Source organism: Eumetopias jubatus, unplaced genomic scaffold (assembly GCF_037043125.1).
Source record: "Eumetopias jubatus isolate StellerSeaLion01/CBP00866 unplaced genomic scaffold, mEumJub1_p1.0 scaffold_1, whole genome shotgun sequence".
Classification (NCBI taxonomy): Eukaryota; Metazoa; Chordata; class Mammalia; order Carnivora; family Otariidae; genus Eumetopias; species Eumetopias jubatus.
The window spans coordinates 217,758,163-217,784,373 of record NW_028274807.1 but is presented as its reverse complement, the minus strand read 5'-3'; the positions used below and the strand labels follow the sequence as shown (position 1 = coordinate 217,784,373).

The following is a 26,211-nucleotide window of genomic DNA, read 5'->3' as shown; positions in this document are numbered from 1 at the left end:
CGCGCGGTGACCGTTGGCGCTGAGGGGAGGAGGCTGCGCGGCCGCCGCCGTTGCGCAGATCCGGGCCGCGGCTGTGGGGAGGGCGCCGGGGCCGGTGACCTTCCGGAGGCGGGAGCGAGCCAGGGGGCCCGGGACGCCGAGCGCCGCCGCCATGAACAACTCGGGCGCCGACGAGATCGGGTGAGGACGCGCCGGCCTGCGCCGCCGCCGCCCAGACGCCGCCCCGGCCCCCGTCAAGGTCACGCCGGCGGGCCGCGTTGGGACCGGCGGCCTGGGGGGCCGGGGACCCCGGCCGGGGCCGCCGGGGCCGGGGACCGGCGAGCAGGAGCCTGGGAGTCCGGCGTCCCGCCGCTTCCTGGCCGGGGCGGCTCTGGGAGGGCCCCGGGGGGGGGGGGGCGGACGCCGCCGCTTCCTGGCCGAGGGGCTCCCGGCGCGGGAGCCGGGCGGTGGGGAGGCGGCCAGGGCGTCCCCGCCGCCGCCGCCGCCGCCGCCGCCGCGCCCGAGTTTCCCGCTGTGGCATCGGGAGCGGGGCACCTGGCGGCCTGGGGCGTGTTGTCCGCCCCCGCGCCTGGATCTCTGGCCGCGGGACCTCGAGCGGAGCCCTGGGAGGGTCCGGGGGGACCCCCGCTGCTTCCTGGTCGAGGAGGACCCGGGACGCGCGCCGTCCCTTGGCGCCCGGGCCTCTGGCCGGGGGGACCTCGAGCGGAAGGTGGGGGGTTGTGGGGCGCCCCGGGCGCCTGGGTGCCGGTGTTCCGCCCGCCCGAGCACCAACTTGGCGGGGCGGCGCACGTGGCGGCCGCGGCCCCCGCCGTGCCAGTTCTGCCGCCGCGCAACTTCTTCCACCCGCCGTCGGGGCGGCGGCTTGCCCTGTTGCCCCTCTTCACCCTTCCCGAAGCGCGAAGAACAAGGAAGGTGCGCGGACTCGGCGCCCGCGGGCCGAGGTCACGTGGGGCCGGCGCGCTGAGCGCCCCGACCGTCTGCCGGGGGGTCTGCAGCTGGAGCCCCTTCCGGCTCAGCCCCCTGGAGCCCACCAATGGACGGACCGAAAAGGAAGAAGGACGGTACCTCCCGTGGGGGGACGGCAAAGGCTCGCTTCCCCGGGCGCTCGCCTTGACCAGAGCGGAGTTGTTTTCTGTGATGATGGCCCTGTCTGATGCCGAAGGGGCCCGACATGCGAGCGAGTGATCCCCAAGGAGCCGGAAAATCCATTTCTGCCCTAGTTGAGGGGTTTGGTCGAGGCTTCTTTGCAGAGAGCAGCTCCTACGCTATCAGCATGGTTTTACGGTTACGTTTCCTGTGCAGTTTGGGGTTGGGTTTCTGTGGCCTTGTATACGATTCTCAGTGCCCTGAGCTTTGAAGAGACGCAGTGTGTGCTGAAGTGTTTGATTTGGTAAAGTCATTGTTGGCGGGGGGAACTGGCCTCCCAGGGCCTCCAGCTGCAGGGTCCTGCTGTGGACATGAAATGCCTTTTGGGGGCTCCCCCTCCCCAAACCCCACACCACAGAGAATCGGGAGGAGGACCCTGAACTCCTAGCCTGGTTTATTTTAAAAGGCGTGTCCAGGGACTGGAAGACGGTGTGTTCTTTGTGTTACGTGGGCAAAAAGTTGCAGCACTTCTGACGGGAAACTAGGGTATAGGGAAAAAGTGCTCCAGAAGTGGGGCAGAGCCTGACAGGAGAGAGAACAGGCCTGCCACATCCATCCCCATAGTGCTGGCCTTCCAGAGTGCAGCCAGGAGCCGCCCAGGGCGAGGGTCTTCAGGCTTTGGGCTGCTTTTCTCTCTCAGGAGGGAGAGCAGACAGAGGTTGGGAGGGAAGGGAGCCTGGAGACCCCTGAAGTGTGCCGTGAGGATCCATGCTTGGGTCTGCAGAGGCAGCTTGGGGACGCTGTGGAGCTAGTGGCAGGATGGGGTCAGGGACCCTGCCTGGCCACATTCCCCTCCCCACTCCTGCAAATCCACCCGGATCGCCTGAGTTTTAAAGTTGTAAATGACAGGTGTTCCAGAAATCTTTAATTGCTTTGCAGGTAGAAATCTGTTGCAAAAAACTATTGACCAGTGTCTGTTTTGCACATAGGATGCTTGTTTCTGTTCCATTGATGTGGGAGTCCAGGGTCCACTTGGATCTCCTTGCTATGTTTGGCTGTCCTCAGACAGTGCGGGTGACTCTACCGGGCTGCCTGACGAAGGGCCCTCTTGCAGTTTCCTGTGAGCGGACCATGGTTGCCTACTCTGGGGTGGTTACCATGTGGGAGTGAGTGTTGTGCTCAGATCCAGGTGATGGCAGATGTTAGCGGGATGTGGTGGGTCTGAATGATCTCTGATGACATGCACCTTCGTCTCTGATCACTTTTGCTCTGGTCTTTGGTCAGCCTCGTCTGAGTGACTCCTGAGGGAGCGGGAAGGGCTGCTCCCCTTTCCCTAACAGGAACCTGCATGTATGGGGGCAGGGGCAAGGCCTCAGGAAGTGTGTGGATGTGGGGGGTGCCATCCAACGGGGGGATGTACTTCTGAGTTTGAGTCTTCCAAGGAAGAGCTTCACTGAGTCTTGGCTGTACCTGAGCCGGCTCACTGGTCCCCATGAAGTCTGGAGGGGAGAGGAAGCTGGCTGAGACCGGTGGTTTTGGTTAGTGTTTTCATCGTCCTGATTGTCACAATCAGCCAGAACAGAGGGAGGGCTGGGTCTTGAGGGCAGAGGGCTGATAGGAGCAGTGGTGTCACGTGTGGCCCCGAGTAGCAGGTGTGTGACAGGCTGATATCTTCCCTTGGGGCCAGCGACTAGGGGGACAGACACTTACCTTGCTGGAGTGGGGGTGGGGGTAGCACTGTGTCCTCTTTCCTGTGCCATAACCTTGGAAAGTTGACTTCGAGAAGGGTCTCTCGATTCTGACTCTGGAACTGGCCCCGGCACAAGCCTTACAGAGTCCAGACCCCCTGGTCTCTCGGTAGGCCTCTGAGGGCACCTGGCGTCGAGTCGGTGCTCACAAGTGCTGGGGAGGGGGCTGGTTCTCGTTCGGGCAGAGGTGTCTTGTCCACCGGCCTCTGGGGTGCTGGCTTGTGTTGTGGAACTGGAGAGACGTTTGAGGGAGACTTTATGTATCGGACGCAGGGTCTGGTAAAAGGCAGGGCCAACTGGACACCCTCAAGGGGAGAGTCCCAGGGAAAGGAGGGACTCCACAGAGAGAAAGTGAAGCAGCACGTGGGTCACTTTGAGAGAAGGTGCAAGGAGGCGTCAGGAGTCCACTCCCTGCGGGAGCTGGGAGCACGGAGGGCGGGTGACCCCACCTACCCCAGCAGCCCAACCGTCCCCGGGGTGCTGGCAGGGTGAGGCCAGAGACCTGGGCCTGGAAGTGTGGGGACTTGTTAAACGCCTGTTTTCACTGAGCAGCCAGGAGGTGGGGAGGGTCCTAATGGTCTGGTTCAGAGAGGTCCTGATTGGGGAAGAGGCTGTTTCTTGCAGGGTAAAGGGTGACGGAGACCTTTGGGGGTAGAAGGTAGAGATGCTTCTCTTCTGCATTTTGGAGCAGAGTCTCTGCCCAGCAGTGCTGATATTTGGGGTGTCCTGGGCACTGTGGGGGCTGAGCAGCATCTCTGACCCCCAGCCACTCGGTGCCGGGAGCACCCCCAGTTGTGATAATCACAGATGTCCCCAGATACTGCCCAGTATCCTCTGGCAAATGAGACACCTGTTTGGGAACATCTGCTCTTTTCGGCCTGGTTCCCAGGGTGGCCCTGCCACTTGCCCCCATGGTTTAGGATTTGTTTGCTGTAGTGGGAACTAATCTGACGCCTCTAAGGTTGACCGTGGTGTTGGGAGGCGCTCTGGCTGACTTCTTCTATTTTCAATGTTGGCAGCGGGTTGAGCATCTTTGCCAGGTGATGTGCCTGCCCTGCTTGCAGAAGCACACCCAGAGTGACTCACTGGTGATACCCTTCCTACAGCACCTGCTGGGAGCCGGGCTGGAACTTCATGCCCCAAGTCAAAGCCTTCTCTCTGTGGACAGACCGAGGCTTAGAAGGGCAGGAGACTTGCCCAAGGTCACCCCAGGAGGAGCCAGAGCTGGGAGTCCCGTGCTCCTGGTGAACCAGTGCAGCCCTTGTAGGGAATGGCAGGGATCAGGGCCAGGCCCGAATGTGGACATTGCAGCACTGTCCATGAGAGGCCGGACTGTCTTCTTAGGCCGACTGTTCTCGTGCACGGTGTAAGGACAGAATTGTGAGCAGGGTTTTCAGCAGGAGGTCACTTGTTTGATTGAGGCTCTTGCCTGGTCCCAGGGAGTGGTGGGGGACACTGGTCCTGTCTGGGGGAGGGCAGGTGGAGGAGTTCACAGCGGGAGGCTGCGGGTGTCATCGGGAGTTCATGCCAGGCACTGAGCATCCTGGGGTTTTTCTCTTGCATGTGTCGCTCGACCCCCACTGTAGTCTGGGAGGGGGTGATCTCACCTTGCTGGCAGGAGGTAAGCCTGAGCTGCTGAGGGCAGGGCCTGAGCCCCAACACTTGCCTTCCAGGACTTTGCGTCTCTTGCGGTGGAAGGGCCCTGCAGCGGGGTGGCTCCCTGGCTCCTGGGCCAGTGCTGTGTTCCTCCTCCTAGAGCTGCTTCCTTCCCGGCAGGGGGACAAGGTCCCAGGGTGACCTCACTGGAGGGGCAGGAAGGTGCAAAATAGGCTCCACGTTAGGTGTTCTTTAAGCAGAAAGAGCCGTTTGCTAAACAACCGTGATTGGTCCCAGGCCCTCTGCTTCTCTGCCCCACCGCTGCCTTCCTGGTGGCCGCCTCACCAGGCGAGATGGCACTTTCTGAAGCCTGCCCGCATGCTGTGAGGGGGCAGAACCTGCGGTGGTTGGCCGGGACCAGGGGAAGCCGCTGAAGGTTTGCTTTCTGGCATGAATACCATGTGGCTGCCCTAAAGTACACAGAGCGGGAGCGGCGTGGTCCTCCAAAGCAGGTTTCCATCTTGGCGGGTGGGGGAGGGGAGAATTAAGCAGAGCTGGGTGCCCCCCGGTGACTGCTGCAGAGCCCCTTCTGAGAGGAAGCCACCGGCACCTGCTGTCGAGGTGCAGGCCCTGGGAGCCGCCTCTCCTGGGCCCTCCTGGTAGTGGCATTGCCCGTCCCCCTCAGGAGCCCGACTCTGGGTCACCTGGCAGGGCCTGATGGTTTATGGGGTTCGGGGACTGGGAGGGCGCTGACTCTCCGCTTCAGCTGAATCCTGACTCTTGTGCCCTTAGAGCAGGGACGGCCTGGAGGGCAAGTGCACAGGGAGCTATCCCCTTAGTCTGCAAGGTCCTCACCAGGGGTGTAGCCGGTGCCCCGAGAGTCAGTGCGGGCCACCGGTGGGCAGCTAGCAGGGTGAGCGGCCCCTCGCTCCGGGCTGGCGTGCACACACACCTGTGGTGACTGGCGATGGTTTTGCTGCCTGGGTAGCTGTGGAGCTGGTCCTGGCTGGTCCTGCCAAAGGCCCTGTCGTCTCGGCGGTTCAGAGTTGGGGCTTTGTGCTGGGGCTCTGGAGAGGGCCTCCCAGGACCTTGGGAGCCTTTTGGCTCCTGTGTGCGGGCCGGGGAAAGTCCGCCCTTGGAGTGGGAGGGGACGAGATGGGAATGGGTAGAGCGGCTAGCCTGGTGCCACCTGAGGGCTTGGGGCTCTCCTCCCCGAAGGTCACACCCCATGAAGGTGTCCCCGGGGGTGCAGCTCAGGGAGCCTAGGGCCAGGGGAAAGGGAGATGCTGTTTTCGTCTCAGTGGTGAAAATCTCTTGTAGCTTAGAACTTGGTAGAACTTCAGACCTGCAGAACATTGCAAAATGGTAAGCAGAGTCGCTAGATACTCTTTCCCCACCACACTTAGCAGTGGCTGACATCTTGTCCCATTGGTGGGTGCCCCTCCCATACGCCTTGGGCATCAATGGCGAAGCACTGGGGAGTGAGCGGGGCCCCGTGACCCTTCATGTGGACACTTGGGTATGTGCTGTTTTCTAAGAACAGGGACCTTCTCTGAAATCAGTGCAGCACAAGGATGAAGTGAGGGTACAGCATTGATACCTTTTTACTATCCAGTCCATAGGGCAGAGTCTGGCCTTGTCAGTTGTGTGGATGATGGTATTTCTGGTCTTTTTTTCCTTAATGCCAGATTTTGAAATTTAAATGAGGGCTGGAACCTGGACTGGTCAGACGAGTTCCTTCCTCCATTAGGTGGGTGGGTGGTGGAGGATTGGGTTGCTTAGAAGGATACCTGTTTATGACCTTACTGTTTTGGTTGGATGCACGCTAGATAGAGACTGGTATTTGTCTCAGTGAATTAGGTTTTGTTTTTTGAGAATGCTTGAGATCTCTTTTTTCCTGCATGAATTTGCGTTTCCACAGCAAACCTTTGTTCATTCCTGTGTGGAAGGAGTGGGCAAACACGCAGCTCCTCAGCGGTGCCAGCCAGCCTTGGGGCCTTCAGTCATCTGCCGCTCTGTGCCCCTACTGGGTGCCAGGCCCTGTGAGGGCAGGGCGGGGTAGGGCCTGAGTCACAGCTTGCTCGGGGCAGCGCCCTGGATGTCCGAGGAGGCCCCACTCCCCTGGGATTGTTTGGAGTCAGGAGGAAACCTGGCCTGATTCTGAAAGGGGTGCGTAGGAGACACGAATTTAAGTTAATGAGGCCTAAATGTAAGCCTCCCTCTGCTGCTTGGTCAGCATGTTCTGGGAGACTTGTCCTTACAGAGCTGCCTTCTACAGCCCCATAGCACAGCCTCCGCCAGATGTGCCTGTCCCGGGCCCTCCTCAGCCCTGTCCGTAGCGTGGTGGCTTGTTTGCGGCCATTTTGGGGATGGCAGCGGGTACCTGTCACATCCTAAGTTCAGAACGCTTCTTCTTAGAGAAAAGGCTGGGGTGGGAGCAAGCCCCTGACAGGCCTGCTGCCTGTTGGAGGCATTTTGCCGGGGGCTGGCACGCTGGAGCTTGAGTCCCTGGATGGAGCAGGGGTGACGGGTGTGCTGGCCTCCTTGAAGGGGTCTGTCCTGGGGTGGAGGGCAAGAGACCCCTGTTGCTTGGGGGCAGGAGGGCCATCAGCCTTGCGGGGGTCTTTTTGTCTTTAAGCTGAGTGTGGTGTGGTCGGCCCCAGATAAGGGGACCACAGGACCCTAAATCTCAGACAGGGACTGAGCCTTGGCCCCGTGCTGGTGTCTGAAGCCCTTGCCGGTTAGCATCGAGGTCCCACTCTGCGTGCGACAGTGCTCAGAGCCCCTTCCCCCTGCCTGCTCTGTCATACTCACCTCCCAGGTTGTGAGAGGCCTAAATGGTGTCTGAGGGGCCTGTGCATCTTGGAGATGCAAGTGAGCTTGGCCCCAGTGAGGGCTGGAATAGCCCCACCACACGGGCCCGTCTCCGGACCTGCTCCAGTGCCTCAGTTCACTTCAGGTCTAGCCAGTCCCGGGGCAGGGCCAAGGTGGATGCTGCCCTGTGGCCTGTTAGTGTGGAGCCCCTCCCCAGGGGCAGGGGAAGTGGAAGGGCTTTGTGGGTTCTGGAGCTGCCCCGGAGGTGTCCTTTGCAGAAGAGAAGCCAGTCGGCAACAGGGGCAACGGTGGGGTTCCTCTGGAAAGTTCTAATGTGTCTGCCTGAAAGGACAGCCCAGGCTACCCTGGAGTGGGAGCTGTGGGCCGGGGCTCCGGTGCCGAGTCTGGAGCTCCGGGACCTCCCGGTGACGTGTGGGCCCTTACTCACGACCACAGGGAAGGCACCTGAGGCTTTGTCCTACAGCTCCTCGTCGTTCTCTTTGGTTGCACGTGCTTTCAAGAGCTTGACTCCTAAGTCCACAGTATTTGCAGGAGCACTGGGGACGTGTGCCCCACAGCCCCACCTGGAAGCCCCTGTGGTGTGGGGGCTCCCATCAGGCCATTTTGCAAGGTCTCGCTTTCTCACTGGTTTGCGCGGCGAGCACGTGTGGCTCTGGACGTGTGGTAACGCTCACCCCCCGCCGTCTCGGCAAGTCTTGGTGTTGGCCTTCATGTCTGTAGCTGATGAGGCCGGGCGATGGTTTAGGCGGACATGTGTCATTGCCATGAGCTCGACACCAGGCATCACGTCTGCACCAGCTTCCAGGGGAGTCCCAGCTGAGGGTGAGGCAGAGTGCTGGCATCTTTAAAGCAAGAACTGTCTTGACCCTAAATGTTTTTTTGTTGAATTGCAGGAAGCTCTTCGTGGGCGGTCTTGACTGGAGCACCACTCAAGGTAGGTGGTGGGGACCGGCCTGCCTGCCAGGCACCGCAGACAGGCTGGTGACCCTGGTCTTCAAGTTGTGTGAATTCATCTCTCACTAGTACCTTGGGTTTTTTGTTTGTTTTCTTTAATTCTTGATTTATTTATTGTCTTGAATTCTGGGGAGGAGGGGCACTTGACTGGGTGCTGTCCCGATGGCTCAGCAGAGTTAGGGGAGGGGTATGGAGGGCGGGAGACTGTTGGTGTGTGGAGTGTGGAGGCCTGGAGGCTTCCTGGCGCAGTCCCTGAGCTCAGGCTGGAGGAGGAAGCAGCTTGTGGTAGCTGGCATTCCTGGTGGTCACCTGTGTACCCTCAGACTTCACGTTTCCCAGTGCCTTTGGCTGCTGCCATTGTCAGCTGCACCCTTTCTGATTCGTGTGGAGACATAATGCGTCCGTGTCTGGAACCCCCCATCCTTTCCCGTGGGCCTCCTGTCCTTGACCATCTACCATACCCCCCGATCAGTTGCTGAGCCAGTTTACAAGTTGCTGGTTCCACACTTCCAGGTCAGGCTGAAGAACTAGGAGCATGTGTGCCTGTGTGCTTGGCACACCAGCTTAATACTCTGGTGTGTGTGTTTGTGTTTTTGTCCCAATCTCTGAGCAGAGACTCTACGCAGCTACTTTTCCCAATATGGAGAAGTTGTAGACTGTGTGATCATGAAAGATAAAACCACCAACCAGTCTCGAGGCTTTGGGTTTGTCAAATTTAAAGACCCAAACTGTGTGGGGACGGTGCTGGCCAGCAGACCACACACACTAGACGGCCGAAACGTAAGTGTCCTTCCCTGGAGTCCTCTCCCTCCAGCCTCTCCGGCCCCGTCCCATGCTGCTCCGCCAGCCTGCCTCTGCCACTGGGCCTTGGTGGGTGTGCACGTGAAGGAGCGTTTTAGCGGGATGCACTTAGAGGGTTGCAGTTCTGGGCTGAGGCTGGATTTGGGGTAAATTGACTGGAGGCATGGGCTTGTTTGGGAGAGTAGCTTCGTATTTACAGCTGACTCCTCTGAAACTTCTACAGATCGACCCAAAGCCATGCACACCCCGAGGGATGCAGCCGGAGAGGACACGGCCCAAGGAAGGATGGGTAAGGGGCTGGGCGGGGTGGGGCGGCCTCCCCGCATGTGCCACAGCCCCAGCAGGAAGGAAATATGTACCTTTGATCTGGTGTTTTTGCTCATTACCATTGAGAACATCAGAGCTCTTCTCGTTTGCTGTTTGAGCAGCGGAGGATTCGGAGGATTGCTCAGATTTATCCAGTGGTGTACGTTTTTACTTTATAGCCGAGAATATTCTTACTATTCTGCCTTGAAAACAAGAAAAAGACCTCCCACACCTGGGATCAGGTGTTCCATTTTCTCCTCCCTGGTGGCTCCCACCCTGCCTGCCGGGGGGTGGGGGTTGGGGGGTGGGGGGGGCGTGTCAGAGCACCCTCTGCCCCTGCTCCCCCACTCCTTTCTGCTTGCTGGCTGCTCCCGTCCAGGTGCTGCAGCTCACAGGCAAGGGCCCAGTTGGCCATGTCTGAGAGCCTGGTTGCTGGTTGTTGGAACAGCTGATTCAGAATCTGCCAGTGTGGTGGCTCCTCAGGGATCCTCTGTGAGCTGGGTGTGGCCCCTGATGCTTGGCCAGTAGGGGCAGACCCGTCCTCTGCACCATCACCCATCCCTCTCCTCCTCCAGCCTAGCAAGTCTCAGAGAAGACCGTCATGCAGAACGCCTTTGTCCTAGCAGAAGGGCCTGGCCAGAGCTGGGCTGCAGGCAGGGCAGATGTCTGGGCCACGGCCCGAGAACTGCATGTCTAGCAGGATCCGGCTGCTGCTGGTAGACAGGGGTGTCAGACCCTTAAAACAGTTTTTATTTTCCCAATTTTCTATTGGGAAACTTTTGGGGAACTTCACAGAAAAATCAGAAGAGTAGTACATCAAACACCTAAACACATTGCCCAGATTCATCAATTGCTAATATTTTCCTAGTTATCTGTATTTCTATCGCATCTTTTTCTGTATCTACCACTCCTAAACTCTGGAGCGTGTATCTCCTAAAAGCGTGTTCTCGCACGTAACACCCATCCGCACAGCGGGAGCGTTGGCAGGGGCTCCCAGCACCACCTGTGTCCAGACGGGTGCACTTGCGGCTCTGGGGTCACTTCACAGGTGGCCCTCGTAGCTCTTCTCTTCAGACTGGAATCCCAGGCACGTTCAGATTCCACTTGGTTCCTCGTGTCCTTCAGTCTCTTAGCAGCTTGACTGAGATGGAGCAGGCACTTGATGGAGTTTGACCCCTAAGTGTACCTGTGAGACCCTTGCCTGCCCCCAGAGTTCAGTGGCATTGGTCCAGAGCCGTTGGGACAGTGCAGCCCGGAAGCCCCTTGGACAGGAAGGACGGGGTGAGGAGTGCAGTTGGGGGGGAGGCAGCCTCCCAGGAGCAGGAGCGGAGGGTCCGGTCCTCTACTACCCACAAGGGATAAGCTTGGGCAGGCGTTTCCCTCTGAGGTGTGAGACCCTCCCCGCAGAGGGTGGAATCATTGGGGTCAGGTGAGGCGAGTGAGAACTTCCCATAGTCCTCCTTTGTTATCAGCTGAAAACCTGAGAAAACTGCTAGTTTTCATCGTTATGGCCACCAAACCCAAAGTCCTTCCTTTGACATCATAGAGCTATATGCTCTCTAGCTGTTGTGATTCAGGATGATTTGACACAGGACCCACCACATGCTCTGCACGTGCATTTGAGTGGTGGTGCTGGACCCCTGTCGCCCCGGGTCTCTGTAGGAAATGGAAAGAAGAGTTACGATAGTTTGCTGATTGTGTTTCTCTTTAGTGGGTTTTTTGGAGTGTTTTGGTCTGGCTTTTAGTGGGGTCTTAAAACCAACGCAGTGCGCATCACATACTCACCATGGGGAGCGTTGTGAGGGTTTCCCACACGGACTAACCATTTTTTCCTTTTTAAAACAGCAGAAAGGACCCAGGAGTGATAACAGTAAATCAAATAAGATATTTGTCGGTGGGATTCCTCACAATTGTGGTGAGACAGAGCTCAGGGAATACTTCAAGAAATTCGGAGTGGTGAGTTGTCCCTGCCCCAGAGCACGGCGGGTCAGGGCGGGGGCGGTGGAACCAGGTGTCCGTGGAGGTTGAGCCTGGCAGCGCTCTCCCCTGGGCCTGTGTCTTCCCCCAGAGCAAGCCAGAGCCTGGGAGAGGATTTACTGCCTTTTCAGGCAAACGAAAGCTCACCCTGCCAATCTCCTGGAAGGCCCTTGTGACTGGTTGTGAGCGCCATGGTGTAAAGCACTAGATAGCGTTAGGGAGAAGCAGGGTTTGGCTTAGCCAAGGGAGCCAGCCTGCTGTCTCTCATCACGAAGGGAATGTGCTAGGCCAGGTCCTTACAGCAGCAGCGCAGACTCCACCGGCCTGGACCCGGAGCCGCCCTGCTCCAGCAGCTCACGCTGTCCACCAGGCTGCCAGGCACTCCCTCCCTGGCCAGGGGTCGTGAGAGTTTTGGGCCTGTCACCTGCTCAGTGTTTTCCTCAGTGACAGCAGATCTTCTCCCAAGGCTGGTTTTGTCTCTGGAAGAGGTTGAAATTTTTTAGAATCTTTTTTTTTTTAAGATTTGATTTATTCATTTGACAGAGACACAGCGAGAGAGGGAACACAAGCAGGGGGAGTGGGAGAGGGAGAAGCAGGCTTCCCGCCGAGCAGGGAGCCCGATGCGGGGCTCGATCCCAGGACCCCGGGACCATGACCTGAGCCGAAGGCAGACGCCCAACTGACTGAGCCCCCCAGGCGCCCCTCTTTTTAGAATCTTACAGGGGTTTAGAGTTACTTGGGCTCCTACAGGAAACTCCGTTCTAGTAGGGCAGACAGGGGCTAGCAAGCAAGCTCGTGTGGGGTACTCGTGCCCCAGTCATCCGAGGCAAAGGCACGGGGTCACCTCAGGCTCCCACCTGGTCACACACCCTGTTGGTGGGACAGCCCCGTTGCCTCACTACTGCTTGTCTGTCAGGGGGGCGCCTGAGTGTGCTGAGGACCTGGGCCAGGAATGAAGAGTGCCAGAGCACATGGTGATGTGTGCTCAGTGAGCCAGGGGCCCGGGAGCGAGGGGCGTTGGCTGGGCGGACATCCGTGAGGGAGCGCCAAGCCAAGTGCCGGTCAGCCGGATGGTCTTGGACGTGTGGCCGACCGCCAGAGCTCTGGGTTCTTCTGTCCTAGCATCCGAGCCTTGGTTTTTGTCTGTGAATGGGAGGGAGCACTGTGAGGCTGGGGCCTCCGGTGTCCAGATGCCTCCCCGTGAGTTCTTGGCGCAGAGGCAGCATGCACTTCCCCTGGCCTCCTTCGTGCCCCATGAGTCTCAGGCATCAAACCCCATAAGGCTGGCCTTTTGCCTCAGGACTTCCCTGAGGAATGTCTGGAGACGTTCCCAAGCTGTCTGTTTGCCTCGGGAGTTTTGTGGTAGCCAGATGTGCCCGTGGCCGCCCGTGGCACCCGGATTCTCGAGCACCCGTCTCTCTTGCAGGTCACAGAAGTGGTTATGATCTACGATGCAGAGAAGCAGAGACCTCGAGGTAAAAGACATGGAGTTTGTCCTTGACCTCCCCTTCAGATGGCAAACTATTTCACAATTAGGTGGTGGTGGTAGCGAGCATTGCCTCAGAGAAGGATGATTTGGAGACATGATTAAAACGTAGGCCCTTCCTGTGCAGCCCCAGCCTGTCTGCTTCCCAAGGTCAGACGTCACCGTGTTTTTTTTGGCTCGTTCTTTTGAAGTTTTTACAACTTGACATGAATTTCAGTATGGTTTCTGTTTTTAAATGTGTACTGAAAGATTGGTGCTTTTTTCAAATGGTGCACTTGTCACTCAGGGCTGCGTCCTGCTTGGAGTCTCCCGCCCGGGCAGGTCTCATTCCATGGCGTCAGGCTAGGTCTGCCCCAGCTCGGCTTGAACGTGGACTTTCCTTTATCCATCCCATGCTTTTTTCCTGTTTTTCTTGTTTCTTGTTTTCCTAAGCCCGTGGGGCAGCGGGAGGAGGGTGAGGAGCTGCCTCAGTGCATCCCCGACAGGTTCGGGGAGCTGCCCACGCTCGCACGTCCAAATTGGTTTGTGGGGCTGGGACGGCGGGCACCCGATTTCCTTGCCCTTTTTTATGATTGTTATTTCTTTTTTTTTTTTTCTTTTTTTTTTTTTTTTTTTTGTGGCTGCTGCTGTTTGTGCCTGCCCATCTGTTTTGGTTCATCCACCGCTTCTGGACCGGCTGTGCGAGCTGCCCTGGCGGTCTGGGCACCGTGCAGCCCCTGCCCCAGCCCCGTCCGAGGCCCCCCCTAGCGCACAGAGCCGGCGCCGCCGCAGCATGCGCCCGCCATGCTGGAGAATAGTTTGCCATTTGAACTTCCACCCTCTCTTCCTCCATGATAAGTGACGTATCCTCACTTCATGTCAATTAAGCTGTTAAGTCTTAGCTTAACTTTAACGTAGACATACGTGCTTAGTGACGTACTTAAGTGTCTCGTAGTAAAGTACAGTAACGTTAAGTAAGTTGTTTTTCCTTTTCTCTCTGTGAATTGTTTGTGATTAACGATATCTCTTTAGATTTCTCTTCTCCAGGTGCTAAATTATATCACACAGGTACAGGCCAGTCCCGCAGTCAGAGGAGGGAACGGGCTTTGCTCCAGTGGGGTGTAAACGAAGTTTCAGTGTGTTTCTGTCCGCTTCCTCAGTGGTGATGTCGCCTCTTGACAGACAGATGCACCCCTAGACGCCCCGCCCCGGGGCTCCTTACCCAAGACTCACCGCCTCTTGCGCTATAACGGACCACGCGAGCCCTGTGGTTGCAGACACTCCTGCACTTGGAGAAAATGTTAACTTTTTAACATGCTGTTCATCACCCATGTTGTGTTCCACCATTTGCCTCCGGTCTTGTGAAACTTCAGGACATGGGAATCCTGAGGGCTGCTCTTAGACTCATACCCCCAGTCAGCCCCCTGAGGCCTCGCCCTGGGCCTGGGGAGCACGCCGAGCCGCCGTGGGCTGGGGGGTGCAGGCAGGAGGAGCTGGTGGGGAGAGCGCTTCGGGCTTGACCTTGGGACCCATGTTCCCGTGGGGGCTCACGGTGTCCTCCACCTCAGAGAGTCCCTGCGAGCACGAGGCCAGCAGAGGGCGGGAGCGACAGCAGGAGCCCCCGGTGGGCTAGAGGGGCGTCCCAGAGAGCTCATCCTGCTTCCTCCCCTTCCCAGGTCTTTTCCAGGGCTCCACCTCCCTCCTCCCTCCTCCCTCTTGGCCGATCTAAGACAGTGTCCCTGTCCCAAGGGTTCTGCATGTGTCTCACTGGGGACAGTGAGGCCCTGACCTCGCCCCTCACCCTGGCCGCTGCCTTTGCTCGCCTCACACCTTCCTCTTTGGCGACCCCCCCCCCCCCCCCCCGGCTCCAGCTTCTGTCTCCTGTGTCTTGCTGTCATCGTTCTGCAGCCGCGTTTCTGCTCCTTCTCGCACGCCGTGTGCAGTTTCTTGTGTGAGTGTGTGCATAGTCACGCTCAGACACACGCGTGTGCGGGGACACATCCGAAGCTTCCTGAGTCCTGGGTGCCCCTCCCCGCTAGTCTGTCAGCCCCAGGTTTCTGAGCTGTCTTCTCCCCCCACCCCCTACCCCAAGGTTTTGCCTACAGTCTTCCCACACGGCCCAGCGCCTGCAACCTCAGTGTCCCTCTCCCGTCCTCTTGAGAGTGCTCGGGCTTGGCTGCTCCTTCCCGGTGCCCCCTCCCTGCCCGCTCCGGCCCTGCGGCCCTTGGAGGCCCTGTCGGGCGCAGGCCTGACCTGGGCTCTTTGCATCGGCCGTGTCATGCTCTGTCGCTCTGTCCCCGCCCGCACCCCATGCCCTTCTTCAGCCCGGTCTGGGCGCTCAGCCCTTCCCCTCACCCGTCTTTTGTTCTCCCGGGTCTTCCGGCAGCTGCCTGCCGCACGCGTCCTTTTGTGCTTGGAGCAGATGGGCCCCGGGGAGACAGTGCAGTCGGCTGAGGACCAGACATGCCACCTTAGCTGGGCAGTCACACTCACCCAGACCAACCAAACTTCGTTTATACTGCCACTTTCTTGTGTTTGGGAAATGCTAAATTTTTTTTCCCTTTAAAATTCTCTTTTTGATGACATGGTGCCTCTTGCTCTTGCTGCTGACAGCAGAGTTTGACCTGCTGGAACCCGTTGTGGCCTGTATCTTTGTGTATTTTATTTACATAGATGCGTACAGATAGATACCTGTGTACATACGTATGTTCCTTTGACAGGACTCCTTGGGCTTACCCAACGGTGTTGGATAAGCTTAGCGAGGCACTAACTGTGTAGAGACCGTACTTCTGTTTAACGCGCTAGAACAATATATGGCTGCTGTCAGCACTAGTTGCAAAGCAAATTGCAAGCCGAGGGGGAGAATCTTGGGTTTCAGAAAAGCAGCCGCGCACCCACGGCACACACCCCGACGGAGGTGGAGCTCGCGGCCCGCTGCCCTGCTTGCAGGGGTGCGCTGCGGCCCCCTCCACAGAGTGCTCTGGCACACTCCGGGCGCGCTGGGCCTGCTCATGGGTCAGGCCCCCGCCTTTCTCCTGCCCAGGCTGCCCCTGTCTGTGAGGCCAGCCCCTGGAGGTTCCCACCGTGTCTCCACGTGGAACCCTGCCTCCATCACCGGCTCGGGCCCCGCCCTGCAGCCTCACATACTCCGCTTCCCTGAAACCCTTGGACGACCCCTCGGCCCGGCCCTGATACTGTTCATCATCCTGTTTTGTGTCACAACGCCCTGCTACCTTGATTCACTCTTCGTCGTTGGCTAGGTTTTGGATTTATTACTTTCGAGGACGAACAATCAGTGGACCAGGCTGTCAACATGCATTTTCACGACATCATGGGCAAAAAAGTGTGTAGTTGTAGTTTTATTTTACCTTAAGACCAAACCAAGTCTTAGGCAACTTAGGGATTTCACTGGAAACGACAATTCCTGAACAGAAAAAGGGCCGGGCGAGTCGACCTGGGGCACTGTGTTGTGTGGGCTTGGGCCTGCTCCTGCAGAAGCAAGGGGCCCTCCCTGCCTGAGGGGTTCTGCCTGTGGCGTGGCGTCTCCCGTCTCGCCAGCTCTGCTCCCGGAGCCCCTCACTCTGGATCACCGGGGACCGGTGGGTGGGGTGGCCCCCTGGCCGAGGGGCACGGTCTGCGGGGGCCTCCTGGGCTGGCCTCCAGTGAAATTGCAGGTTGCCTCAGGCTTGGTTTCAGTGACCACTCCTTCAGATGTCTGTCCTGCATTCCAATTGCCTCCTGCCGCCCCATGATGTGTGGTGGGCAGCGGACCTTTGACCACAGGTTCCGTGTCAAACCGAAAGAGACGTAAACATCCTGAAGGATTGGTTTTTTTTACTTGGGTCACTTACTGTGAAACTCCAGTCCCCACCACATGCTCTCGGTAGTATTTAACTCCATGCAGTCAAGTGACCTCTGGTTTCATCTTCATACTGTGTTGCCGCCACGGAGACGGGCTGGCTCAGAACGTGGCCCCTGCTCCTCATTTTACTGGGGCCCCCAGAGCTCTCTAAAACGAATCACTGGTAGAAATTCTGCAGTGGGGGATCCCTGAGAGTTAGCAAGAGGCTTTGGGTCCACATTTTTGCAGGATTCTTGTGTCCGTCCTTGTGAAACTTGCTCTGCACACCCTGGCGGTCCCCGTGGGTGCCACACAGGCAGCACGTCCTTGTGCCCTTTGACATGCCCTGCCCTTGGGACGGGACCATGGCCATTTTTGTCAGTTACAATGTCGTGGAGGGACTAAGGCACCACACGAGTTTGCTGCCTCCCCAGCGCTCTCACCCCAGCCCCACAGCCTGTCCCTGAAAGCTGATGAACACAGCAGTGCATGGAGCTGTTGTTACATATAGGTGGCTGAGGTTTTGTTGCAGGCTTAATTAATTCCATTTGAACCTGACTAGGCAGCAGACACAAATCTCGCTCCGACGTTCATTGAAGCTTTTAGTTTAAAATTAGCATGCAGATTTCAAGGATGCATGCCAGTTACGAACACAAGTTCAAAGGAGTCCACGTTCAATATTTTAAGGTACTGTGACATTTAAAACTTGGAGGAAGCCTGTCCTGCTCTAGGGGCAGAAAGGCTGCTAAGCGCACGGATCTGCTCCATCTTCAGGCGGCTGGCCCCGCCCCAGTTTTGTAGGACGCATCGGTGTCTGAGTCCGGTCTGCACGGAGCACAGAGCGGAGACTGAGGTGGCTTCTCGGTGTGGGGCTCGACTTCTAAAGTAAGGTGCACACGTGTGGGAGCCCAGCTCCCGGCAGCAACCCCCGGCCTCGCCCTGTTCCCCTTGCCCGACCTTCACTGGCGGGCAGGCCACAGCAGCCCCTCGGTTCCTCGGTGGGGGTTCGCCTCCATGAGGGGCTTGGGCCCCACTTCTAATTAAAACCGTAGTGCCAGGGGCTGCGTCCGTGTTCTGAGAGGAAGACGGTAAAGAAAAAAAGTTGACAAGGGCCGCTCTGCTTTGTAAGCAGGAACCACATTCCCTTAAGGAGCGTATGTGAAGACTCATGAATTTGAGTTCTTTGAAATGGGTCCCTTGGTCCTGCTGTCACATCGCCTTGAGCTAACGGGGATTTTGTTCCTATCCGTGGAGTGTCCTTGGGGCATCAGGAAGGTGGGGTCTTTGTGCCGATGTCCCACTTCCTGTTTTGTTCTCCAACAGGAAGGGGTCTTAAGGCAGAACTGACGGAATTCTGAATGCATAATGCTTAGCTCACCAGACTGTGAGACCCCAAGGATGACTCCAAGTGGATTTATTGTCTCTTCCTTCCCATTAAAATTTATCATTAAAAAAAAAAACAAACAAACAACTGGAGATTCCGGTGCTGAGGCAGCCCTGTAATTGGGGGATTTCGGGTTGTCAGTCTGCCCGCATCTTAAAAGCTGCGTAAGGGAGGGAGCCTTCTGGCAGCCACAGCGCCTGGTGCTAGTAGGGCACACACGGTCACTCCCGCTGCCCCGGCCCCTCCCAGTGCTGTGGTTCCCGACAACGTCCAAAAGAGGCAGGGTCCTGGGCTGCTGACCTAACACAGTATGAAGATTGCTTACTGATTCAAATGTCCATTTTATTGCATGTTTGTTTACTTTTTTTGTTAGATGTAATGTAAGATTCTCTTTATCACATCCATTCCCTCTGACATTATTTTGAGTTAATTGAGATTCTTTAAGCGTTAGCCTGGGGAAGGTAAGTCTTTATCTTCCATTAGACATTTTAAATAAAAAACCTAAGTAAACCAACTGTGTTTCTCAGGTATGAGCTTAAAGCGCAGGCAGGGTGGGTGGCCTCTGGAAAGGTCCTGTGTGTCTGTCGGCCTGGCTCCTCCCAGCGGAGGTCCCCCCTCCACCCCGGTGCTCCGACAGCATCCGGCTCCTGCCACGCTGGGGCCCTGGAGAGGCCTGGGGAGAGGGCTGTGGTTGTTCGTTGGTCCTGGTCTCTGTGTCCCTAGGGTGACGAGGCCATCTAAGGAGAAAGCTGTCATTTCACCTTGACTGAAAGACCCTTGTCACACAAAACTCTGAGGGTCCTTGGCCTTCGGTCCGTGCTCTGCAGTGGGTAGGGCTTAACATGTCTTATGGTTGCATCTGTTGTACCTGAGAAACATGTTTTAAGCAAAAAAGAAAAAAGAAAGAAAAAGGAAAATTATAAATTTTTAAAGAAAAAAAAATACTGGCCTAAATAAGGTTTATAGTTAAGTATTTAGTTTTAAGTCGTAAGATGCTAAGTGTAGTCGTAAGTTATCTGAGGGTGTGTCTGAAGGGAAGGGGGTCCAGGACCCTCGGCATCTCCCTAAACCAGAGCTTCATTTGTCTAGGTGGAAGTTAAACGGGCTGAGCCACGGGACAGCAAAAGCCAAGCGCCGGGACAACCAGGTGCCAGCCAGTGGGGCAGCCGGGTCGTGCCCAATGCCGCCAATGGCTGGGCAGGCCAGCCCCCACCCACGTGGCAGCAAGGATACGGCCCGCAAGGTAAGGCTTCAGCACCCAGAACCGACTGTGCCCCCAGATGGCCGCCTCGGGGAGGCCTGCTTGGAGGCCAGGGTCCCAAGCCTGAGGGGCGGCAGCTCCCCACAGCCGCGCACGCCCTTTTCCTGCAGACTCACCGCGGAGGTGGGACGTGCTGGCTGGACAGGTGTGCAGGCCTTTGCGGGAGTGCATGAAGGCAGAGGTGGGGCTCCCTCCCTGTCCAGCCCCAAGGTCGACACACACAGCTATGTGCTCATTCCAGTAGCCAGCACGTGGGCTCTGTGCTGGGTACCCGTTAGCGCTGGAACCTTCCAGCAAACCCCCAGAGGGTCGCTGTCCAGTCAGCTCACAGATGAGAAAGGGGCTAGTTTCCCTGTGCTCACCTGGTCCACCTTGAGCGTGGTGTGACCCTGGGTGGTGTGCTTGGGCCACAGCCAAGTTCCCCACCTGTGGTTTGGGGCCTCACAGTGACGGGTCTCACTGTGGCCAGCAGAGCTGCCGCGAGCGTCCTTGCCCCACGTGCCGTGCTGTGGAGGAAGGGCCCACGTAGGTCTGAGGGAACATTCGGATGCCGCGTGTGGCCCGCGGCCGTGCCGGGCATTGCCTCTAGGGGGAGGCTAGGAGGACCTGGTGGGTCGTGGGTCGTGGAGTCCGTCACTGCCGCCATCGCCCCCAGCAAGTGCTGCACCGCTGAGCTCAGAGTGGGAAGTGGGCCTGGCCGGCCTCTTGGGCCCTCTGAATCTGCTCCTGCTCCCTGGGCTCTGGGCTGTCAGGGCCTCTGTGAAGGGTGAGGAGAGTGGTTAAGGACAGCTTGGCAGAAGGGTTGAGGTTCCCAGGGGCCGCAGGACGCAGGATCTGGTAGCCTCCGCCTCCTTTAGAAACACAGAGAAGGGGCAGTGTCCGAGGAGGCCCAGAGGAGGCCACGTGGGTCTGTCTGGCCCCAGAGGCACCTGGCGCACTGCCCCCAAAGCTTGCAGATTGGTCTTTTTAAAAATATTTTTTCACAAAATAAAACACAGCCAGGGGCGCCTGGGTGGCTCAATTGGTGAAGCGGCTGCCTTTGGCTCAGGGCGTGGTCCCAGGGTCCTGGATCCAGCCCCGCATCGGGCTCCCTGCTCCGCAGGAAGCCTGCTTCTCCCTCTCCCTCTGCCCCTCCCCCTGCTCGTGCACACGCTCACTCTCTCTCTCTCAAAAATAAATAAAATCTTTGTGCCCGGGGCGGGGGAGGGGGACAACCAGCCGTATAGGAGACCAGGTACTGAGACCAGAAGCTCTTGGCTGGTAACCAGCCCAGGGCTCCCACCACCCAGCCTAGGGTCCCACCTGTGCATCTGGGCCCCTAGTCTGTGGGTGTCCCCTTCACCCTTCCTTTCTTTTTCTTTTTTTTAAAGATCTTATTTATTTATTTGAGAGAGAGAGAGAGAGAATGAGCGGTAGAGAGCACGAGAGGGAAGAGGGTCAGAGGGAGACGCAGACTCCCCGCCGAGCAGGGAGCCCGACGCGGGACTCGATCCCGGGACTCCAGGATCATGACCTGAGCCGAAGGCAGTCGCTCAACCGACTGAGCCGCCCGGGCGCCCCCCTTCACCCTTTCTGATGGGTTCTGTTAAGAGCCGGGGCCAGCTGACCAACAGGCTTCTCTTGGGGATCCTTCTCCTGTAGAAGCAGGATGTGAGTGGCAGCCCTTTGCCCGTACCCAGGTGCCTGTGTTCCTGATCCACCACGGGCTCCTCGGATGCCTTCCTCGGGCTGGGACGTCCTCCCTGTGCCCACAGTGCGGCAGGACGCCAGGCCCCGGGACTGTGTTTCCAGGAGGGCTTTGCCAGCAGAGCAAGTGCTGTCGGGGGTGGGTCAGCTGCCAGTCTGGGACATGGACAGGACACCAACCACTCTCTTTGTTTTCCTGTTTAGGAATGTGGGTTCCAGCAGGACAGGCAATTGGTAAGTCCTTCTTTGTGGGTATCCGAGAGAGAACAGAATCTGAAATGGGGTGGGCCCCTGGGGGGCCTGGGCACTGGGAGCTGTGTGTGCCCCACCCTTTCCCCCTCACCCACCTCTGCGTCCTGTGTTCCAGGTGGCTATGGACCGCCGCCTGCAGGGAGAGGAGCGCCCCCACCACCCCCACCGTTCACCTCTTACATCGTGTCCACCCCTCCTGGAGGGTTCCCCCCTCCTCAGGGCTTCCCACAGGGCTACGGTGCCCCCCCACAGTTCAGTAAGTCCTGCGGGCCCCTGGGGTGGGGCAGGGGGCCCATCCTGACATGCATCCTTGCACCCTGTGCCTGGCACTTGCTTGGGGCTCGTGGCTGGGGCGCTGCCTGCCCTGGTCCGTCTGCTTGTGGGGCCGTGGGGGTGGCACGCCTGTTGTGTGAGGAAAGTGTGCCCCCTCGCTGGGGCATCTGGATCTGATGGTGGGACTCAGCAGTGAGGGGCTTGAGCGCGTCAGGAGCTCTCGTCTGTGCTGGGCTCTGTGGCGTGGCACCTGGGCCTTGGGCAGCTAGCACGCCTGCAAGGCTCCGTGCTCGCCCTTGGTAGGAAGGTGGCCTTGCGGCCTCGCCTGACGCACTGTGGCTGACTGCTGTCATTTTGAGTGCCAGGCGGCCAGCCGAGACGGTCCCGCGCTCTTGCTGGGAGGTGCTTGGGGGTCTGGGTGTGTTCTGTCGGAGTGCACCCCGCGCAGGTCAGGCCCCAGGACAGCTGTATGGCCCCTCACCCTGGCCTGGACCACATCTGATTTTAGTTGTAACCAGGAGATGGGTGGATAGAAACGGGGCGTTGACCCCCAGGACAGAGTGGAAGCCATGCCGTGAGGGAAGGTTGGCGCTGTGTCTGGCAGGCGGGTTTTGTCCTTTTCAAGAGGACGCCGGTGCAGCCGCTGTCTGTGGGATCCCTGCCGAACGCTCGCTGTTGGGGGTGTGACAGGCCACCCCAGGCCCACGCTAGGGACATCCCCAAGGCCTGGCCGCTCGGGGGGGTCTCAGCAGGAAATGGTGCGGCGGCTTCTGGTGGGCTGGGCTGTGGTCGCGCACCGTGTCTGTGTCTTCCTCTCCTGTTTGTGTGCAGGTTTTGGCTATGGGCCTCCACCTCCACCACCGGATCAGTTTGCCCCACCGGGGGTCCCTCCTCCACCTGCTACTCCAGGGGCAGCACCTCTGGCTTTCCCTCCGCCCCCATCTCAGGCCGCCCCGGACATGAGCAAGCCTCCAACGGCCCAGCCGGACTTCCCCTATAGTCAGTACGGTGAGTTGGAGACCTGCAGGTGCGGCCTGGGGCCCAGGACCTGGCCCCACCATCTCCTGCCTTCCTCCCCGCCAGCAGGAATGTGGCGGGGGGCCTGCTGTGCAGGGGCTTGTTGCAGAGGGTCAAGCGAAATGAAAAGCAAGATTTTGGTGTCTCGGGTTTTGGCTAGGGAGCTAGTCTTAGAAAAGCATCGATCGTGCAGCAGGTGTCCAGGCTGCGTGGGCTCGGGAACCCGAAGCTGTGACGGGGCCCCTAGGAGGATGACGCGAGGGCTTTTGGGGCACCCCTGGCAGGCCTTGTTCCTTGGCTGTCTCGTTTTCTTCCGCGTGCAGAGCGCAGGGTGGGCACCTGTGGGCCACGTGGCTTCGTGGCTCTGGTCGGTGGCAGGCACGGGCTTGGGTGTTACCATGTGCTTCACTCGAGGGGCTGGTCATGGAGGAGGTGCTTCTGAGCCTGGGGGTCTACAGGGTGGCGACCTGTGGCCTGTGTGGGAGGAGCTCATGTGAGGACAGGGTTGGGCCCAGTGTCTGGGGGTCTCCCGCCGCCTCTGCTGGGCCACGCGGGTAGGGCTGCCTGTCGCCAGGGCTCCCAGGGTTCTGCTCTCTTCCCACTTCGTTGTTCAGACTGTTTGGCCTAAGACCACAGTGTCTGCAAATTGAAGCTGTTCTTGCCCTCGAATGCTCCCGGCTGCCCAGCATCGTGCAGTCTTGCCCCCTTGGCGCCGTGCCCGGCAGCGCTCCCCGAGTACATGGGTTTTTAACCACCACCACCACCACCGCCACCACCACCCCCGCCCCAGAGCACTTCCTGCTGTGTCTGGCGCCCGTGAGCAGCCCTGGGTGGGGGGGTGCTGACCGCCAGCGTGGCCCCGCCCCTCTGCTGAGGCTGCCCTGGGGTAGTCACCCTGGTCTCGTCTCTTGCCAGGCCTGGGTACCTATTCTCAAGACCCATCAGGCTTCGGGCCCATACTTTGTTTACACTCTTATGGTCAGGCTGAGCAGTGATGTGGCCTAGGTAGGTGGCACCTCCTCATCCACGATCCCCACTCTGCCTGCACCCGGGCAACGGACATCGCCTCCTCTGCCGTCCTGGGCGGGGGTGGACCTGGCGGTGCCCTCGGGACGGGGCCCTTGCTGGGGCGAGGATCTCGACTGGCCACGGCCCCATGGCCCCAGGAGCTCTGCCTCTGCTGGGCAGCAGACACAGGCACCCCGTGCCTTTGTGCACCCCCTACTGGGGACCCAGGGGCCCCGGGACATGCCTTCATCCTGGGTGTGCAGTCTGGTGCCGTTCCCCTTTCCAGAAAGCGCCTCCCATGCCTTTAGAGGTCAGCAGTGCAGGGTCTAGGTCCTGTTTGGAGGAGGGACCTGCCCAGCCCAGGCAGTCTCTGCGGGCATGGCGCCATGAGGCACTCACGGCCTGGCGTTGGGCACGCAGTCCTGCCCCACACCCGCCGGTTCTGTGGAAGCTGCCAGCTTGGGTCAGTTCTGCGGGGAGGACTGTCTCGGGTCTGGCGGGCATCCGGGGGGGGCGCGGGGGGAGGCCTGGCGCTAGTCTAGTCTGACATTTTCTTAAATTCTGGGGGCTGTGTCTGAGTTCCCCATGCATTCCATTCAAAAGTAAACTTCTAGAAGCCCTCGGGCCACCGAGCCAGGCCAGGTGCTCTCACGTCTCCAAGCTCAAAAGGTTTCCAGCGGCTCAGATGGGCTGCTAGGGCCCAGCCCCGGGTCCTTGGGAATGGGGGGGGGGAGGCAAGGCCGAGGATGGATGGGACAGACCAGGGGGCTCCTCGAGGTCTCTGAGCTACTTTTCCTTCTGTGCGGAGACAGCGGTCGGGGTCCTGTGGGGGAGCAGGATGGGCTGTGCGGGCGTGGACCCCTCCTGGGCTGTCGGCGCACAGCTGCGTTCCCGCCCCCGGCTCACTGGGCTTTTTCCCTGCAGGTTACGGACAGGACTTGGCTGGCTTTGGACAGGGCTTCTCAGACCCCAGCCAGCAGCCCCCCTCCTACGGGGGCCCCTCGGTGCCAGGCTCGGGGGGCCCCCCCGCCGGCGGCAGTGGCTTTGGACGAGGTCAGAACCACAATGTGCAGGGATTCCACCCGTACCGACGCTAGCGGGCCGGTGCCCTGCGGATGCCGGGGCGGCTGAGACCCAGGATTTAGAACTTGTGAACTCGTGACAATCACAAACTTGGCAGAAAAATAGCGACTCGACGGTGGGGGGAGGGGGGCGAGAGGCTTTTGGAGGCGGCTGTGGGTGTCTGGACTGAAGTTTTTAAATATATTTCTTTCTCTAACCCATCAGCACAATAAAAAAAAGTCACTGGTTCAACAACAGGGTTAAAAAAAAAATGTCTTCAGCTTTAATTCAAAACTTCAGGTTTCTTTTTCTTCCTTTTTTTTTGAAATTATTTTCCTGAGCCTTTTGTTTTACCGTATATTGTAAACTTTTATGTTAAAGAAAAAAAATATACATTTACAAATTGTGAGATTTTTAAGAGAAATTTTCTACGATGTATACTGGCTTATTTTTTAATTTAAAGCAGGGTTTCCGTGGGCACTGGTGGCAGTGAGGGGCGTGTTCAGTGCCTCCCTCCTGGCTTTGAGGGTTGGGGCTCGCTGGCCCAGAAACTCCGGGAGCTTACAGAAGACGTCTACTGAGCGTGTTTTGTTTTTTGTTTATTCCTTGCTTTTGTCGACTGACCTGCCCGGCGCCGTCTGCGGGTGCGCTGTGGGGGCTGCGCCCACCCAGCCTCTGCCGGCGCCGCCCCGCGTCCGCCCCAGCAGCAGGGACAAGGAGGCCTTGTCAGCCGCTCTCCCGCGCACGTGGTTTCAGGGGTCCCCACTGACCAGTTTGACCCTGGTTTGAATAAAGAGAAGTGCGTTTGGATTAGAAACCCACGTTGTGTCCTTTTGTACCCCCCTGCTCTCGGCTGTGCGTCCCCACGGGGGGACCTGTGCTGGCCCTCGGCCTCCTCAGCGGTCCCAGGCCCGCGCAGTCTGCGCGACTGGGGAGCCCGGGGCCCCACCTTGGTGCGCCTAGGGTCTTGGCGTGGTGGCGGATACGGATTTGGGGACGGCCGGGGGCTCGGGGGCCTGGTGAGAGCTGCAGATCCAGTGTGAGGGGGCCCAGGTTCCAGGGCTCAGGCCACTCGCTGGGTGCCAAGGAAAAGGTGCCTGGACAGATCTGAGCAGGGACCGGCCAGGCCTCCCCATTCCCATGGGAGTGACGCCTGGGTTGTGGCCTTGAGTAGGCCACTCACCTTTCCGCAAACTAGGCTGTTGCCGTGGATGGTGTGGGCGTCGGGGCACCCCGCTGAGGGCCGGCAGGAGGCAGCATGGTGGCCTGAGCCCCTAGAGCTGAAGGGAGATGCCCCGGGGGCACCTGGTGGGGCCTGGCCATCCTAGCTGGGACCCCCAGCCGGGGGCAGGAGGTGGGGTGGGATGAGCTCCAGCCTCCCACAGCGGCCACTCCCCTGCCTAGCACAACAGGGCCTGGCCGGCAAAGTGTCTGCCAGGCCTTTCCAGCCCTGGACATTCTGGGTATTCCGTTCCCGTCCATGTTCCTGACTGCCCCTCTCCCCGGGTAGAAGGGGCTGTGACCGTCAGTGACCATGGAGGGGAGTCCGAGCTCATTTGTACACGGGACTTCTTTGGCTCTGGCCTGGCCTCTCTGTAAGAGTGGAAGGGACTCCTGGGTCCGGGGGAGGCTGGCCCTGGGAATTAGGGACAAAGTGGG

The 26,211-nt window shown here is 58.9% G+C and overlaps 1 protein-coding gene across 5 annotated transcripts; it reads left to right on the top strand.

Moving 5' to 3' along the window:
* Window positions 1-25,369, top strand: DAZAP1 (DAZ associated protein 1). 5 transcript variants are annotated; one of them, XM_028126142.2, is made up of 13 exons: window positions 1-180; window positions 8,159-8,199; window positions 8,833-8,999; window positions 9,244-9,309; window positions 11,172-11,282; window positions 12,730-12,778; window positions 16,029-16,111; window positions 19,083-19,236; window positions 21,145-21,174; window positions 21,308-21,448; window positions 22,297-22,473; window positions 23,398-23,487; window positions 24,415-24,502. In XM_028126142.2, the coding sequence occupies exons 1-12, from the start codon at window positions 152-154 to the stop codon at window positions 23,475-23,477; spliced, it is 1,128 nt and encodes a 375-aa protein (XP_027981943.1). In that variant the 5' UTR covers window positions 1-151; the 3' UTR covers window positions 23,478-23,487; window positions 24,415-24,502. The 5 variants fall into 5 exon arrangements, with proteins under 5 accessions (XP_027981943.1, XP_027981942.1, XP_027981941.1 ...); XM_028126141.2 differs by lacking the exon at window positions 23,398-23,487 and having other exon boundaries at window positions 11,175-11,282; window positions 24,415-25,369; XM_028126140.2 differs by lacking the exon at window positions 23,398-23,487 and having other exon boundaries at window positions 24,415-25,369.
* The last annotated feature ends 842 nt before the right edge of the window (window positions 25,370-26,211 follow it).

Coding starts and splice junctions, on each gene's coding strand:
- DAZAP1 (XM_088018625.1), top strand. CDS start 7,299: ATGCAAGTGAGCTTGGCCCCAGTGAGGGCTGGAATAGCCCCACCACAC. Junction 8,200..8,832: donor TGACTGGAGCACCACTCAAG/GTAGGTGGTGGG, acceptor ATCTCTGAGCAG/AGACTCTACGCAGCTACTTT. Junction 9,000..9,243: donor ACACACTAGACGGCCGAAAC/GTAAGTGTCCTT, acceptor AAACTTCTACAG/ATCGACCCAAAGCCATGCAC.